Here is a 16,950-nt window from a genome sequence, read left to right as displayed (position 1 = left end):
AGACTGACAACAGGCAACAGCAAGTTATGCTGCATTGTCCCACTGATGGGGGATTAAACCTCAAACTACAGCCAGTGTTTTAGGGAGCCAATTCAGTCAACTCACAAAAAAATTAAATTAGAAGCCCTTGCAATTTTGTTACATATCAGTGCAAATCCTAAAGACTAGTTCAGTCCTTTATACTACACAGAACAGCTTAAGACTGACGTAGAGGCTAGCTTTTATATGTCCAACTTGTATCGCCGTGGTGCGTACAGGAGACTGATAATCGAGCACTAGCCTGATCTGTAATTAACACCAGTCTATCCCAAAGTAGGAGAAACTCTGAAAGATGTTTTTCCTCTTTCCTAAAGGTAAATCCTTGCTGCTCTTCTCTATAGCAAGACAGACCACAAACAGGATAATATAGATAGCATAAATTCAAATATAATTGTACATCATTTATACCCAAGGCCGTGCTATACAAAATTATGAACAGAATAATTCCCCAGTGGCATCACAATAAGCTTATATTTCAAAAATCCCTCCACTAGATTAGAGATAACTTAGATACTTTCCATTACAAAGAAGTATCAAAATTTCAATAATGCTTTATTAAGGACAGATTAATATGCAATATTTTTTTGCTAAAAACTAGACCTAAAAATTTAAGCTTCCATCTGGTCTGAAGCAGAACAAAGTGCTGTCTTCTCTTTACAAGAAACATGGAATACTTTCAAGTATCTTGCTCAAAGATACACAAGTTTTAAAATTTTCTAAGTAATTCTACATACATACAGGGAAGTTAGTAGGCATTTAAGTCTCAAACTGTATTAGATGGGCTGACTATGCCGGTGTCCTGGTGAGGAGCAATTGCGCCATTCAATTCTGAAGCTGTTTCAGTAGCTGCCAACGTAGAATCTGCAAAACAGAAGACGCTGCAGTTTTTTCAAACCTATTTACCCAGTAGCATTTGACTGCTGCAATATATGCTTTGTCTTAGCTTGCCGGCATACATGGCTTGCCCTAATTTGTTGCAAGCCTCTTTTCAACACCATTTAGAAGCTGGTTTTAACATTGGGTTACGCTAGCCCAGAATAAAGTTAGTTACATCAAGCCTAAAAGAGAATCTTTGCAATCTTTACAGTGCTCTACACTTAAAGAGATACAGCTGCATGTGTGTCAAGCAAGGCTGAGAAAAGCAGGCTGCTGAACAGTGACCCCATTTCCAGAGCAAAAGGTCACAAACCTGAAGTAAGGCTTTCATGTTACCGCAGTCTTTTGCGTTGTAAATAGCCAAAAGAAGCTTAAGCTTAAGTGTAAAGCTTCTCATCAAACAGCCACATTGTCTAGTATGGAAGGCAAGAGGAGGAAAATTAACACCAGCTGAGAAAGAAGGGAGAACCAAGATATATCCAGAATGGGTCACACACTCTAGAATTCCAGGGCTTGTGCATATTCCCCAAGCCCTCACCTATCAAATAAGAGAAGTTGCTCAACACAAAAAAGCCCACTTTCCTTAATTGACAATGCTACTGGCACAGCCTGAAAGAGCTCAGTTGTGAGAGTTGTAAGATGGGGCCTGGAGGTTTGGAAAGCAGGTCAAAGGAGCTGAATGCACCTCATATGGTTTGCATTAAATCATTGGTCTGTATGGTTGAGTATGTATAGTTAAAACCTCACAGAGATGAGGAGCCTCTCCACACCCTCATCCCACTGTTTGTGAATCTGTAGCCTGAAGTATATGTTCCAGCAAAGGGTCTTTGAAAGCCTAACCGCTAAGAGTTAACTGGGACACACAAACAACAGCTTAGATTCTAGAGCTGAACTGCACAGCGCTGATCAAAGCCTTCATCTGTCAGATATCAGAGAGCTCACTTATTTATCTCATGTTACTTCCTTCAGAGAGTGAGCTCCAATATGCACATAAGACTGCAGGAAGGTAGCAAAGGGGAGGTTCCACTCTCGACCTCATCAGTTCTGGAAGGGGTCTGAACAGAAGTATGCAAGCCCCAGAGACCAGCCCTTCTCAGCAGCATTTACCAACGATATCGGGATCTGCTTGTACTGTCCCCACCATTCATTTTTCTGTCAGAAACAATTAAGTGGTAATATTGGCAGCCAAAAGCTATTCATAAGCACTTTGCCCTCTTGGGGGGAGGGGGGAAGAAAGGGCAAGGGCAGACTAGAGAAGGCCATAAAAGTAGAAAAGGATCTGGAAATAAAACATCACTAGCAGAAGAGCACAAGGCTTGGGGGAACAGTGGCAAAGAAACCAGAACAGGTTCACCAACACGCACAGTTCCTGTTCTGTTGTACTCGCTCTTCTGGGAGCGAGTGCCTGCCAAGAGATTGTGGTCAGTTTATTCTCCCACCTTTGCCTGGCTGCACATCCACAATCATGCAGTCATCATCTTCCTCGTCTTCCTCAGTGTCTGCCTGAAATCCATCCATCTCCACAGCTTCAGCCTTAGTGAGGGAGGGGGAAAGAGTTTCAGACGTGTAACATTAGGCTTGCATGGCTAACATGCAAGACCCAAGCATTTCACTGCAGCAGCAAACAGCGCTGTGAAGGACTACAATGGACACTCCTCCCAATTACTGCTCACAGCACAGTTTGAACAGTCAGGTATGAATAGCTGTAGGGAAGGGGAAACAAAAAGCAAAAAACCCCACAATTCTGGCTTCAGACACTGACTTTTGACAAAAGGCCTAGTCTGCAATGGCGCATACAGCAGGAAGCAAGCCAAGCTTTTGCTCCAAGATACTTCACTATTACACAATGCAATGAACAGCCTACACGTCTAACAAAGTGAGTTCAAACCTTAATTGAAATCTGACTTTTTTTTCCCCCCTCTCCTCTAAAAGGGAAAATTTCTCCTCCTCCTGATTACTTTGGATGTTTCGTTGCTTCTGGAAAATTACTTTTGTCAAGCATGAAGCCTGTTCTCCTCCCCACATCTCTTCAGCTTTGTCAGATTAACTTTTATTCAGAGCGGGCCTACAGCTCTTCCCTTGCTGACCCCATTTTTGCCGTGGGAGCGGTCCTAGCTACTCTTTTTGAATTAAGAAATGAGAGACTGACACAAAGAACTGAAGCTGCCCAGCAGTGAACAGCTGTGAGCATTACTGGAATTGTGGAATGAGAAGTCTCAGATCCTAGAACTAGGTCCCAGTCCCCTACCAGCTGTTTCAAGACAAGAAATTTTAAATTCACATCTTTCAATAAGGTCTCAATTCTCAAGTATTCCCCTCCTGCATACGTGTACATATCGCCCACTTCAATGCTGAGCTGTTCTTTCTCTGCAGCTTATGCACTTATGCAAGAGCACCTTCACTTACTTAAGACCTCTGACATCAACTTCATGACAGAGCATTACATATCAGACATAGAAAACCTGGCAGCCTTGACCTACCAACCATTCCTAGTTTCTTCACAAGCTCCAGCCTTGCTCAAGGGGAAGGCTGGGATCCCGATACCAGTACCGTGCCAATTGAGACATCTGACATGAAAGGTTTTCTGGAGTCTTCCAACACCTTGTTCTGAGCTGCACTGTACCACATCTCACAAGGGCAGCTGTACTTTAAGATGCTTTCAGGAGCTCTGAAGAATTCAGGCTGGTGATGTAATTTTTACTAAAAGCCCTTGTTTCACTATTGCCGCTCAAGTAGCTGGTTATAAGCAGAACCTCCAGCAACTGCTAGAGATTTTGTCTCTGCCTTTGTTTAGCATATAGAAGAGAAGGCAGGGAAAAAAAATTCCCAACAGATGGAGTCTGGGGGCTGAACAGCTTCTCACAAGTCTAAGCCCTACCCATACAGGAATTCAGAGCTTCTTGAGTAAGGGAAGAAGAGCCGAAGACGCTAAGAACAAAATGGGAAGAAAAAGCTTGAAAAGCCTCATCTGAAGTTTTTTTCCTCCCCCTTGTCCATAGGGGAATGAATCCAGTGTACAACGCAATCCCTGTCCTACCTGTAGGTTAGGAGGCAACCAACTGGTAACAACAAGCTTTGAGCCCTAAAGCTTCACTTTCAAAAGCAACACTGTAGCATACAGTTAAAGCATTGGCCACATCCTTTTCAGACACACACCTGCACGCACGCACGCACACACACACACTTTTTAGCTCAGCTAAAAAGAAGCAGATATCTGAAACAGCATCGATGGAAGATTAAAATCCTTAATGCTACTTCTGATTACCCTGAAAAACAGAGAGAACAATAGGAAGACCACAATGAAGCTCAGAGCTGGAGTGGCAAGTACTCCAAATGCACCTCATTTTATTCCTATGTTTTGGTTTTTTTTTTTAAATCAGCTCTTGATACTCAACTTTGTGTCTGACAGTGTAAGCATGAGACTTTACAGATTGTTATGGGTTGAATCCAGCACTTATGAACCACATTTAATCAGTACACATGCAACTGTTGTAAGTCACCAGCCCCAGCTATACATCTGGCAGCCATACAGAAACATAAGAACCTGCCTACAAATTATATACAGCTCTAAAACCAAGGCCAAGCAGACACTCAGGAACTATTTGGGGCTTGGATGCAATCACTGCCAAATAGCTCTCCTGCTGTTCTTCCGTTTTCTGCAACATTTCAAATAGGACAGACAGTCCAAGCTAGAGACACACAAAAGAAACCTCTCTCTTTAGATTCACATAATTTTACTCCTTCCCCACAAAAAAGGGTCTTTTTGTATGAAGAACAGTGCCTGCATCTTAATAGTTTGGCTTTGTTTGTGACACAGCCACATCTTCCTAGGAGGCATGCCAGCTATGCACGTTCAGTAGACAAGCATCCTATATTCCTGCAGTTCTTTATTAGGGAAGAGCACAGCAAAAGGAACTCACCTGCTCAGCATCCCGAGGCCTTTTCATGAATTTAGTGATAGACATACTTCCAGTGGACTTCCTCTTTACTGACACAGGGGTGGTCTGCACAACCGCTGCGCCTGGCACACTGCCACCATCCTCCTTTCCCGAAGAAGGGACTTGTGTGACGTAGTTCCATTGACAAGGGACAGGGAGGTGCTCTTGATCAAAACTCTTCAGCACCTCCGAGTGGACGTACCAGCACATCCTATATTCAGGTCTTTTCTCATACACAGAGTTCTCAGAAATGATTCGCTTTAGCCTGGCTTTGGAAGGGATACCACTGTCCTCACCCACAGGTGTTTGTGGCCGGGAGGTGTGGGGACTCACGGGGCCTGTATCGCTACCGTCGGCAGCTGCAGTCACATCACTGAACAGTCCTTGCCGGCAGCACTCCTGGAACTCCTGGATGATCACTTTACTCCCGTTCACGTTTCCATGGAGCAGTGGCAGCAGCTGGCCAAGGACTGCAGAGAAGAAAGATTGCACAGTGGTTGTGGGGGAGAACTGTTTGAAGGTCAAGGAAAGCCAGGCTGATATAACCTATCGGTACACGTGCTCCCGTAAAGACGACAAATGAGCTAAAATAATTTTACATATAGGATTATAACAGGAACCAAGTTTGATACAGACAAATCCCCCCAATCAGAATGGCCCTATCATAGCCTTTTGGTGTATTATTCACATCTTTGTGTTAACCACACAGCACCTACTCAGCACTGAAAGCCACGGCACAAACTAAAATCTCCCTCCCTAAACAATACGTGGGTAAGTCAGCTCAGGAGCTTCCAGTAAGCAGTCCTAAATCCGAGAATATTGACGTTTGGTTGACTTTGTTTCCTAGATTATCTAAGCAAGAGTTTTTGGAGAGAGTCACTAAGACTATACAACGAAGTAAAACTCGCTCCCAAAAAATTCTCATAGAAGGACTTGGATGTCAGACTAGTCACAAACAGTTCATTCCGAATTGCTTACTTAATACAAAAATCATTGCAAAAGCAGAGTATGACAGTGCTGCAGAAATACAACTATTTAGCCCTTCGTGCCTTACTTTGCTGATCTTTTGCTCTTTTTTTGCTACATTTCTGTATCTGCTGTTCTTCCTCCGCAAGAGGTGAATCCAGGATACATGCTGTGAACTGCTGGAGCACCTTTATGTCTGCGTTCGTGCTGCTGTTGCTTTCTGCACCTTCCCAGATGCAGCCAATTTTCACAGGCTGTAGAATATGGAACCTCTTCCCCTTGGCCATCAGTTCATCCCACTCCTTTGCTTTCAGCTTCTGACGAACCTTCTGGTTCTCTGGATCGCACTCCTAAAGCCATAAAGGAAAAGAGAAAACCCGATACGTCATTCCAGAAAAACAAAAAACTTTTTAAACCCAGCTTCTTATTATGTTCTCTGAGCTACAGAAGTCTGCATGGTCGGTTCTGGAATAGACCTGACACCAGGTACTTCACTGCCAACATCCCATGCTTTCTGCCTATGCTGACATTTATTACACGACAGCAGCTGAGAGCAAAATCCACTAACACCCAGTTCACTTACTTCTGTCACTCCTTCATCTTCAGATAGGTACCCATGGGGTACAAAAAACCCATCGTCTTCATCTTCATCTTCTCCTTCTTCTTCATCATCCTAAAAATAAACTCTGCTTATTAGAAATTAGGTAGTGGATAGTATCTACTATCAAATGGTTACGTTTGGTGAACTTTTGCTGCTTCTTTAACTCAGAAGGATTATCATCTGCCTAGCCTAAGGCTATACAGATGGACAAACCTGCTCCCCCTAAGGCTGCCGTATTTCATGTTGTAGGAAAGTTGGTTGAAAAGACTGTTTTTTAGCATATGAAATCCTTACCCCTTCACTATGGGAGAGACTCTCTCCAGGTTCTTCCTCTTCCCATTCTTCATCACTATCTACTTCATAATCCAGTAGATTCTAGAGTAAGGAATGCCAAAACGTGATTTCTGTCAAAAATTTCAGAGCATGATGCTAGAGCCCACTCAGTCTGTCAAAACTACCAGTAGCAAGAAGAAATAAGCAAGCAGTCAGAAATCCCAAACGACACGTGAACTTGGACAATCACATATTCACTTTGAGAGTATTAAGGGGGAGAGGGGGAAGAGGGGAAATCCAACTACACTGCCTGTAAGATGCTTACACTGTCCTTCAACCAAGGATTCCTGGGACGGATCACAGTAGTTTTCTTGTTCCACGTGCCCCAGTACGCAGGTCGGTGATTCTCACAAAACTGCAGAAGTTTCATTCTACCAAATTTTCTCCTTTCAGGAACAGCATCTGTTTTGCAGTTATCCACCACTACTACGTCACTGTTAAAACAGAGATCATCTTCAGTAGTTACAGCACTCTTCCCTGCTGCTCAGAAAAATATCTTCTTGATATTCTCCTTCAATTCAGCCACATGACCCCAATCCAGAGCTTGAGCTCATTAGGACAGGTGCTCCCAATCTGCTTGCAAGTACATGAGTTCAGACAAGCCACCTCCCTCCTTAAAGACAATCATATGTCCAACAGCAGCTCTACTTCAGCAATCTGACAGTTTAAAAAAGTAACTATACTAAGACAAAACACCACTAAGGCCAGCAGCATCCAAGCTGAAAGGCAGCCGCCAGCAGTGCAAGATTCCCTGCAGAGAAGGATTTGAGAAGCGGTGCATGGAATGAAGAAAATCTGCATCATAATATGCTGCTTCCCACGGAGACAAATCTCACACAAAGTGACTATTCAAAGGAAAGCTGCATCTTTCCATAGTCCCCAATATCAGTCTAAAACTACCTTCAAACCACCTAGCAGTTCATTATAAAAGTTCCTTACAAAAGAGCAAAGAAAACCCAAGATGCAGCAGACTAACCTGTTAACTATGTCGGCGCTGTTATTGACAAAAGTAGGTCCAGTTTTACGTGGTTTACGACACTTCAGATCCCTCAAAAAAGAGGCTTCACTATTCTGTGCATGCAGGAGCTGATCCAGCTGTTCTAAGAAGTCTGGATCAAGGGCAATGCGACAGAGGGGAGCTAAGACCATGTTCTCCTTAATTTCAAAAGGAGCAAACTTCCCACAAGAGCCAGCAAGAATCTGAAACGTTAAGTGAGGATCGTTAGGGTCTGAACACCCGACAAACTGCAGTACCAACCCATTTGAGATATACAACAAGCCTAAATATCAAGTGCTGTTATTTGAACACGGATTTAGGTTTCCTATGTGAAACTCCAGCAAATCTTCTTGGGGGAATTTAGGTCTTTACAGCCAATGCCACGCAAGACAAAACTAAGATTTTTATTAAAGCAGTTGCAAAGTTCTTTGTAGTCTCTGCTACAGCAACATGCTTTAATTTCAAAAAGGTAAAAAAGCTTTAAGTAGTACTAATGCTTTGTCCACCTAGGAAGCTTAAAGCAACAGGTCAGAATGAAATCAGCATATTTGTCAGAAGATAACTCATGAAAGAGCAACAAAACACAGGAACAGCAATATCTCACCTTCGGGGCTTGTGGAGTCTTTGGTTTCTGGAAGAACCTGGTAATCTCTGCTTTCTGCGCATTAATACGCTGGAATCAGAACGAAAATGCAAGTTATACACACTGAGGCAGGACAAGGCCTTAACATTTAAGGCAAGCTCATGCATGACCCAACTTCAAATCTAATGAGGTATGGAAAAAAGTTCAGATATTTACCAGCTCCTGTAGCTCAGCAACAAAAAAAAAAAAAAAAAAGACCACCTACATGGACTCTAGTGTCACCACAAAGACAAAAAAAGAACAGAGGTGTTCCACTGGCATTGAAAAGTCAAACGCAGCTAGAATTTAAGAGATCGGAATTCAAATAAAATAAAAAGGTAACTTAAACGAAGACACCAGCATTTACAAAAGATAAACACAAGAAACCTGCATTATAGTATTGGTGGAGCAGCACAAGATTAGATTGGATAGGCCGCATCCCAAACAGAGATGCTCATTTCCAAACAGCACGAGCACATGAGATGCACTGAGGCAGGGTGCGCTTCTCAGGAGAACTTCTGAAAGCTAAATCAATAGCTGTGGGAGCGCCATTGTGGATGACTGAGCAGTTGGCAGAGTGCCAGGGAGCCCAAGAGCATCATTTCACCACAGTGGAAGAGCTTAGAGAAAAGGGAGAGAGCATTTACCTTTTCCTCCTCTTTTAACCGTTTCTCCTCTTCTTTCTTTCTTTTCTCCTCAAGTTTTGCCCTTTAATATAAAGTTCATTTTAATTGTCACATATAATCAAGTATTTATTTGTACTGAGGTAGTGTTGAAGAATCCCAGAACTATATTTGATTAAGTGCTCAGAACAGAAGACTCCCTCATCACTCCTTCTAGAGCAAATATTGATCTGTTTTAGCCACATAGTAGCTAGGCTGCTTTGAGCTTTCCTCAATATAAATAAGAGGTATTTATGGTGTTATCAAATTACAAGCCATTTCCTTAACAGACAGGGCACCAGTGCCAGCAAATTGCAGACATAAAAGCAAGACTGGCCGTGAAGGGAAGACTCAGTGAAGCACGCAACTCTTCTCTGCCATTTCAAGTCAGAAGCTCAGCTCAGTCTGCAAGCAAGAAGTACTGCTGAGTTCTGGTCTCCTTGATCTCCGATACATTTGAAATATATCCAGCGACTCAGAGAGGCACATGCCAGTTCATCAGTATAACCTCTAGAATGGACAGCTAAAGGGGGTAGGAAAAGGGGCACACATCAGTTCACAGCATTCCCCATGACCTGCAGAAGCCAAAACACTTACTCTAAAGCTTCCTGCCTCTCCTTGCGTTTCTCTTCCTTCACTCTTAACTTCTCAGCTTTTTCCTTTTCTTCTTTTTCCTTCTTTTCTCTCCTTTCTTTCTCTTTCAGTTCTTTCTCCTCTTCTTTCTTCTTCTTTGCCTCTTCCTTGGCTCGCTCTTTCGCGGCTTTTGCCTCTTCTTTCAGCCTTCCCTTTTCTTCCCTTTCTGCTTGTAACTTCTGCAGTTTATCTGCACGCTCCTGGTCCTAGTTAAGAAACAAGCCATTAAGCGAGAGTCTCTGAGTACAATAAAAGCTGCTGGCATACAAGCTAAACAAAATCAGGATACAATTTCTTCAGCTGAGATACTAGAGTAGATTCTTGTACCCAGTGCTTAGCCTGCAGTGCTGTTTCTAGCTATTAGGTGATTAACAGCATCTATCTCTCGCCTCAGCTAGTCTAGCTTTCCATACTGACCTTTTGGGGATCTGCTCCCTCTGAAGGCATTAACTTTTTCTCCTAACAAATCAAGACACTTGTGCCTTCTAGGCATCAAGAAAAGCTTCGTATTCTACTTGCTTTATAGTTGATCTTCTCATTATACCTCTCCACTGCTGATGTAACGTTGTAGAAAACTAAGGAAGAAGTTACTGTATTTGAGCAGAGAGGTTGGACTCCAACCTCAGCTATTCTGTGAAATTGTTTTTAGATGATTTCACATCACTTCCAAAACATTTTCTTTGGAAACACCTACCTCCTGACCTGAGCCTTCATACCTCTTTTTCAATGTAGGGTTACCACTACATAAATTTGAAATACAAATTTTATCTGAGTTCACACTGATGTCCCACAAGGATTTTCTGACTGTTTTTCATGCTCTCAGGCAGTAATGAGAGTCTCTAACCTTTGGACTATGCAGCTGTTTAAGACTTGAAGCTAGCAGAAAATTGTCACTGTGATAGTTCCTTTCAGATAACTGAGACAATGCAAGAAGCTCTAAGCTTACTTAAGGTGTACCATGGGTACAGCAAGGGGAAAAAGATTATGTTGAAAGTGTTGCTGTTCATAGCATTTCATCCCAAGGCAATTGAAGTTATTATCTCAGTTACAGGTCTACTGACACATACAATGAAAACGCATAAAAAGTGACAAATCCAAGAAAGATAGCTCTCCTACATTGTAGGCTTTGGTAACTTCCCCAGGAAACTAGGATACATCTGTGCTCAGACATACAAATATCCTCACTGTGTATTTCCAGTTTCTTATCATTTATTCACATCTTAGTCTTCTTGGCAACATAAAGACTTGCTGAATGGTGTCACAGTATACCAACAACTGCAGAAGACAATAAGCATTTGAAATTGTGCCAAAGGCAAAACCCAGTATCGTTAGAGAACGGTCACGGTCATCAAGGAAAATCTACTGGCTGGTTTGGAAAACGGTGTGAAGTTAACAGCAGGGTCAATGGGCCTATTTCATTTTTAATGGAATAAGGCTTGCACTCTCATCTCGCTCTCACATTACTGCTATCTCTAACATGCTTATAGAATAGAAGACCACAACAGATTGGAATTCCATGTAGGGTGATGTATAAAAGTGAGCATCTCTAGAGTACACTCAACCACATAGAGCTTATACAGAAATGCATCAGTCCCCTACCAACTTTATAAACTAGTTACTAAGAAATATAGTAAGAATTCATTGCACAGGCCTTCCTAACTATAGTTAAAACACCACTCAGTTTCTCAGCACATAGAGCCCACTCATATAGCACGGACTGTTCAAAAACCCCCTATGATCCATCAACCTCCTTTGCATTTAGCATTTCAGCACTGAACACAGCGTGCACAGCAAAATTATTACAGCACCATTTTGTTATGGAACCAACCAGGAGCATTCAGGTAAACATCAACTGTAGCTTAAAACATTTTCAGCAGCAACATCCAACAGTTCCTTCAGCAAGCCATACCAACAGTGGCATACTTGCCCAACTTATTACTATGCTTCGTGGCTCAAAGCAAAGAGAAAGCTGAAGCAGGAACCAACCCTAAATGGAAGGGTCTTGAGGATTCCACTTATACCTGTCTGTTTGGCAGGCTGTACCTACTCTTTCAGGAAGGGTTTGGAGGAAGGGGGGAAAAAAAAAGAAATCCTCAAAAGCATTTTAAGGAACAGTCAGCAACATTTACAGTTCCTTAATATCGTGCCAAAGTGTACAGAAATGCAGTGCAGGCCACCCACACTGTGTTACGCATGTATTAAAAAGCTTTAGAACAAACAGAGTACTTCAACTGCATGCACTGAGGTTTGTCCATATTCATCAGAGAGGAAAACCAGGAAAAGATGTTAGCAGTGGACTAAAAGGAAACGCAAAGGGCTTTGCTTACTATTCAATGCAAAAGCACAGCAGGTTAACTTTCTATGTCAGTGAAAGTGCCTTACTCTTTGCAATCTCAGCTTCTCCTTCTCTGCAGAACTTTTGTGGCATTTCTGTGATACCTGAAATTAGAAAATGCAGTTTTATTGATCCGCATCATTCCCTTTCCATAGGGTACTAGGACTTTCAGTAAAAGAGCAGCAAGCTTTGTCTGAATTATATTAACATTATTCTTTCCGATTAATATATTCGGTAACATAAGTATTCCTACAGTATAGGATACAAGTATACAGCTCAAGCGTATCTAATCTCACTGATTTACATTTAAGCCTGAATACATCTAGATGTTTCAATTTACATTAAGACCTTGTATTACTAAATTTTGCATAAACAAATCCCCCTGTCTACTCAATTCTAAAGCATCATTTGCAATGTAATATTGTGTGCATAAAAACAAACAGAAGCTAGAGCCACTAACAAATCACTTGAGCATAACAGAGGACATTTAATTATAGCAAAGTCATTTCCTTTGAGTTAAGCTTTTTTGCATCTCAGTACTTATTTTGCTACAATTTTTAGATCTCATTTCCCAAATACAAGGAATATTATCCATATTTTCACACAGCTTCTTCTCATAATCATAACCTTCTTGCTCTTCCACTAGTATAATCACATCAACCCAATAAGTCATACTTTCATTTCTCTTAAAGCTGACATTTACCTGGGCGGGGGGGAGGGGGAAGTATTTATGTTTACACAGCCCAAAAAACCCTCCGTTCACCTGACCAAATATTTAATTTGTCAATATTTTTCTTTAAGCACACTAAGTTAGCCTTCTTGCGTCCCTCTCTCCTGCCATTCTCAGTATAAGGTAGCATGTTTATCCTCGAGATTAAAAAAACTAAAACACATGAAATGCTTTGTTTTTTTTATACCCGGACTTGTACTTTGTACAGTGTAAAGCTGTATCAATAGATTCTACGTTTTCTAATGCAAAATTGAGTTATTTCAATAAGGAGCTTGTTATCAAAACTGTTTCCACCTAGGAAAACACACTTACAAGGACAAATAATTGTACAGTGTAAATTTCTCACTTTGGCAAATACAACATGAGGTACTCTACCTTACTTCAAGCCGTGCAAAGCCAGTAACTGGTTTGCATTATCACACTATGCCAGGAGTCCAGCACTTGTTGCTCTGCTACACTGGGTATAGTTCATGCCTACTTGAGTTTAAGTATGTATTTTAGAGGAGGAAGACTGCAAGTTTTAACAGTCTAAAACTGGTTGATTTGAGACAATTCACACAGCAAAAGAAGCGGAGGACCTGTCACATCATGAAATCCAAGCCCCAGCTAGCTTATTGCTATCTCCTTCAGGCCAATGAGATTTTTCCCTCACAAGCGGTACAGCCTCTCATTACATCCCAGTGGGATAGCTGATGAAAAGCTTTCTCAAAAGGCTCAAAACAGCAGAAAGCAATTCTCGCCAGAAGACATAACTGGCGAGCGCAAACCCAGGAGCAGTTCCACCCCTGCTCAGCACGTATACTTTCCTATTCTACTAATTTGCTCCATCTCTTCACCCTCATTTACTCAAGCCACATATGTCGTTTTCAGACTCTCACAGGGCAATATCCACTTTCCTGATTTTCCCCTCTAATAATGTAGTTAGGGCAAAACAAATACACAGGCCAAATAGTCCGGACTAAGTCTAGGCCAGGCTTGCCTAGAGTGTCCAAGCCCATTCACCAGGACTGCTCTACCCCACGCCTTTAAGGATGAGGTTATTGTGCCTGCTGCAAGAGAAACTCCCACTTTACATCTCAACGGATATATTCTGGAAAAGCCTATTCACTTCTCAACCGTTCAAGTCATGTGATCCTTTCAGCCATCTGCGCAGATAATGCCCTCTTTAATTTAAGAGTTCCCCTTGCAGTACAGGGCCAAAAGTCACAACGCTTTCATCACTTTCTCCATAGAGCCGAGACACTAAATTGAAACTAATTCAGATTCCAAACCACCAGCTCATGCAGAGCTATGGCTTTAGAGGTGTTCATCCTTGTGCTCCAACCTTCGCTGGCCAAAAGCATCACATGACCCCAGGAGCGCTGAACACACCCTGACTTTTCCCCTAAAGCAACTGCCCATGTCAAATGGTGCACACCTATCAAGATGGCTGACAGCACAAGTTTTGTACCCTTAATTCTGAGAAGCAGATAAAGACTCATTTGACTTGTCCTCTGTCCTCAACTGCCAACTTACAGGTCCTCAAGGCACTGCAGCTTCGCTTAAAGCATTGTTTTCTACCCCCCGGTTTCAGAAACACGGAACTTGAGAAGTATCCGCACCGACTTGTGCTAGAAGTGACTAGGCTACGCTTCCAATTAGCGTTCTGTCATAGTAACTGGAACGGCCTCGTGAAGTACAGAATGGAGGTTGTAAAACATCACTTACAGACAAAACTGCTTTTGAACACTGTCCACGCGCTAACTACCAAAATGATAAGTCACGAGGCATGCACTTCATCATCAATTTATAAGCATGAATCTATAATAGAACTTAAAGTTACATTGACACTACGCGAACTTACCAGCAGCTCAAAAGAGCAAGATTTAAATATTTTAGGTAAACAGTTTAAAGGATTCAAAAGGGTAATAGTTCAGTTACTATATGAATAAGTTGGCAACGCTCTCCAGACTCTTCCCATGAGCTTTGTGAATATCCTAGTCATCCTTTCCACTGTGAGCTCAGAAAGCCTTATTACCTACTATACTCCCTACTCTAATGAAATAATATTTAGAAAACAACCCAAGAAGAGAGACCAACCTTCCTAATAGGCGTGGAGACAGCTAAAGGACTACAGTTTCTCTTTGTTTCTGCAGCAGGCTGTGCCTCAGGTGAGCTCACAGAGTGAGAACTTAAGGAGGAATTAGTAAGTAGAGAGTCTCCTTCGCGGGATGATTCCAGAGTCTCATTTTCTGATGTGATGCTTCCATCCAGAGAAGCAACTTGAGGAGACTTGGCAGTCATAATATCCTCCAGGAGCACTACAGGCATCTTCCCCTCAAATATGACATCCTTCAGTTCACTCTGATTTATCTTTGTTTTCTCCAAGTTGTTACACTCTGGTAACCCAGAACAAGACTGGCTTCCACCTACCAAAACTTCATCTTTATTTGCCGCAGCTTCACACGGTGCAGTCTCCATTGAATCATCCATTGGGCTATTCTGACTAGAATTCATGCAACTCGACTGGTTTATATCTTTTTCTAGCATGCCATTAGTTATACCTACAGATGAAGATGCTTCTGAATCTAAATTAGCATGGTCCACATCATCACTCAGTCTATGGCTAGAGTCCTTTGTCAGGTCAATAATGATTACAGTGTCATTTGTGTTATGTTTTGTGTTTTTCTGTATAAAGTGATCTAACGGACCCTTTCCGTTAACAAGTTTTGGAGTAAAATTCACATCTGCATCCAACTGGCAGTCATTCTCCACATTGTCCAGGGACGCACATGACGTATCGAGAGAGGAATCCTTGTTTTGTCCAAAACTGCTTTGTGAGCTCTTTACTTTTTTGACTTCTGAATCCGCATCATATTTTTCCTTTGGTACAGGATTCAAGCGCTTGAAAGGCAGCCGGGCTGAAACAATAACATTTCGCTATTTTAGTCACATCATATAAACCCATGGGGGGAGGGGGGGGAAGGGACACAAACACTGCAATATTCACCTAGTTCTTAAACACAAGAAGAGAAACTGATGAGCTAGAAGGGAAGAGTTTATTATCGCAAACACAATCTATTGTACAAGTTCAGGCCTGACACGTTTTAAAGCACTAAGACCGCACTGGGTGCTAGACACCTGCTCCAGAGCCTTACCTTGCACAAGCTTCCGTGGGGGAACAACCGCTTTGCCTCGACACTCCATGGCTGCAAGGAAAAAAAAACACCAGTGACAGGTTTCTGCTTAGTCACCTGCTCCCCAGGGGCAGCCGGGCCACAGCGGCCCCGACGCCCCTCCCCAACACGCAGGGCAGTCGGGACCTCTCGGCCACACAAAGCCCAGCCGCGACCCGGCGCCCTGAGAGGGCCTGGCCACCCCCCGAGTAGCAGCGGCGGCAGCGAGCGGGGGACAGCGGCCACCGGGCCGCAGCGGCGGCGGGACCAGGCCCGGCGCCTCCCTTTGTTACCGCAGGAGGCCTCAGCGCACCCGCCGGGAACCGCAGCGGGCCGGCGGAGCCGAGGGCGCCGCCCGGGGGCCCCGCAGCCCCCCCTACCTGCCATGGGCGGGGGCGGCGGCGCCCGCCGCTCCCTCCGCCGGCGGCAGCGGCAACAGCCCGGCCCGGTCCCCTCTCGCCCCGCCCGAGCGGGACCCGCTCGTATTTGGCGGGAGCCGGGGCGACCCCGCGCCTCACCGCGCCGATAGGCGGAGCGCGCCCCACGTGACGCGCCCTTCCGCCCGCTCCGCCCCCGCGCCCGCCGCCCAAGTCTCGCGAGAACGCCGCCTCGCCCGGCGGAGGGAGGCCCGGCGCTTGCCCGCCTTCGCTGCCTTCCGATTGGCCAGCGGGATAGCCGCAGCTGATTGGCGCAGGCTGCTGTCAGTCTGGCCCGCTACGCAGAGCTGATTGGCTGGCTGAGGGAGGCTCCAGCTGGCTCTTCACGCCTGGCCTCGAGGCCTCGTTGCTCAGCGAGCGGGAGCCGAGACAGCGGCGATGCGGTCCCGGGGGAAAGCTCCGGAGAGGTCGGAGCGGCCATTCCGCAGCGCCGGGCAGCGGGAAAGACCCGGCCGCCGCGCCGCGCCGTCAAGGGGGCGCGAGCCAAACCGCGAAATGGCGGCGGCGGCAGCCAATGAGCGAGCGCCTTCCCGGCGCGAGCCCCCTCCGCGCGGGGGTGTGGGAGGAGGGCGCGAAGACGCTGCCGCAAGGGCCTCTGGGAGTTGTAGTTCGGCGGCGGCTGCGAG

The 16,950-nt window shown here is 44.2% G+C and overlaps 2 protein-coding genes across 5 annotated transcripts in view; one reads left to right on the top strand and one right to left on the bottom strand.

Moving 5' to 3' along the window:
* Nucleotides 1–401: 401 nt before the first annotated feature.
* CHAF1A (chromatin assembly factor 1 subunit A) lies at nt 402–16,824 on the bottom strand. Of its 3 annotated transcripts, none has more exons than XM_068919963.1 (15): nt 16,527–16,824; nt 15,870–15,920; nt 14,812–15,632; nt 12,050–12,106; nt 9,632–9,873; nt 9,020–9,080; nt 8,355–8,423; nt 7,730–7,953; nt 7,019–7,187; nt 6,715–6,795; nt 6,403–6,492; nt 5,908–6,169; nt 4,836–5,323; nt 2,355–2,448; nt 402–900 (listed from the first exon to the last, which is right to left on the bottom strand). In XM_068919963.1, the coding sequence occupies exons 2-15, from the start codon at nt 15,916–15,918 to the stop codon at nt 803–805; spliced, it is 2,805 nt and encodes a 934-aa protein (XP_068776064.1). In that variant the 5' UTR covers nt 15,919–15,920; nt 16,527–16,824; the 3' UTR covers nt 402–802. The 3 variants fall into 3 exon arrangements, with proteins under 3 accessions (XP_068776064.1, XP_068776063.1, XP_068776065.1); XM_068919962.1 differs by lacking the exon at nt 16,527–16,824 and adding an exon at nt 16,268–16,433; XM_068919964.1 differs by lacking the exons at nt 2,355–2,448; nt 16,527–16,824 and adding an exon at nt 16,268–16,433.
* The window catches only part of SH3GL1 (SH3 domain containing GRB2 like 1, endophilin A2), a 34,016-nt gene continuing 33,678 nt past the window's right edge, over nt 16,613–16,950 (top strand). For both annotated transcript variants that reach the window (XM_068919976.1, XM_068919972.1), the window contains exon 1: nt 16,613–16,731. The gene's annotated coding sequence lies outside the window, so the exon portion shown is untranslated. The remainder of the gene's footprint in view (nt 16,732–16,950) is intronic.

Source organism: Struthio camelus, chromosome 26, assembly GCF_040807025.1.
Source record: "Struthio camelus isolate bStrCam1 chromosome 26, bStrCam1.hap1, whole genome shotgun sequence".
NCBI classification, from domain to species: Eukaryota; Metazoa; Chordata; class Aves; order Struthioniformes; family Struthionidae; genus Struthio; species Struthio camelus.
Note: the sequence above shows the minus strand (reverse complement) of the source record. Positions and strands in the feature narration are given on the sequence as shown.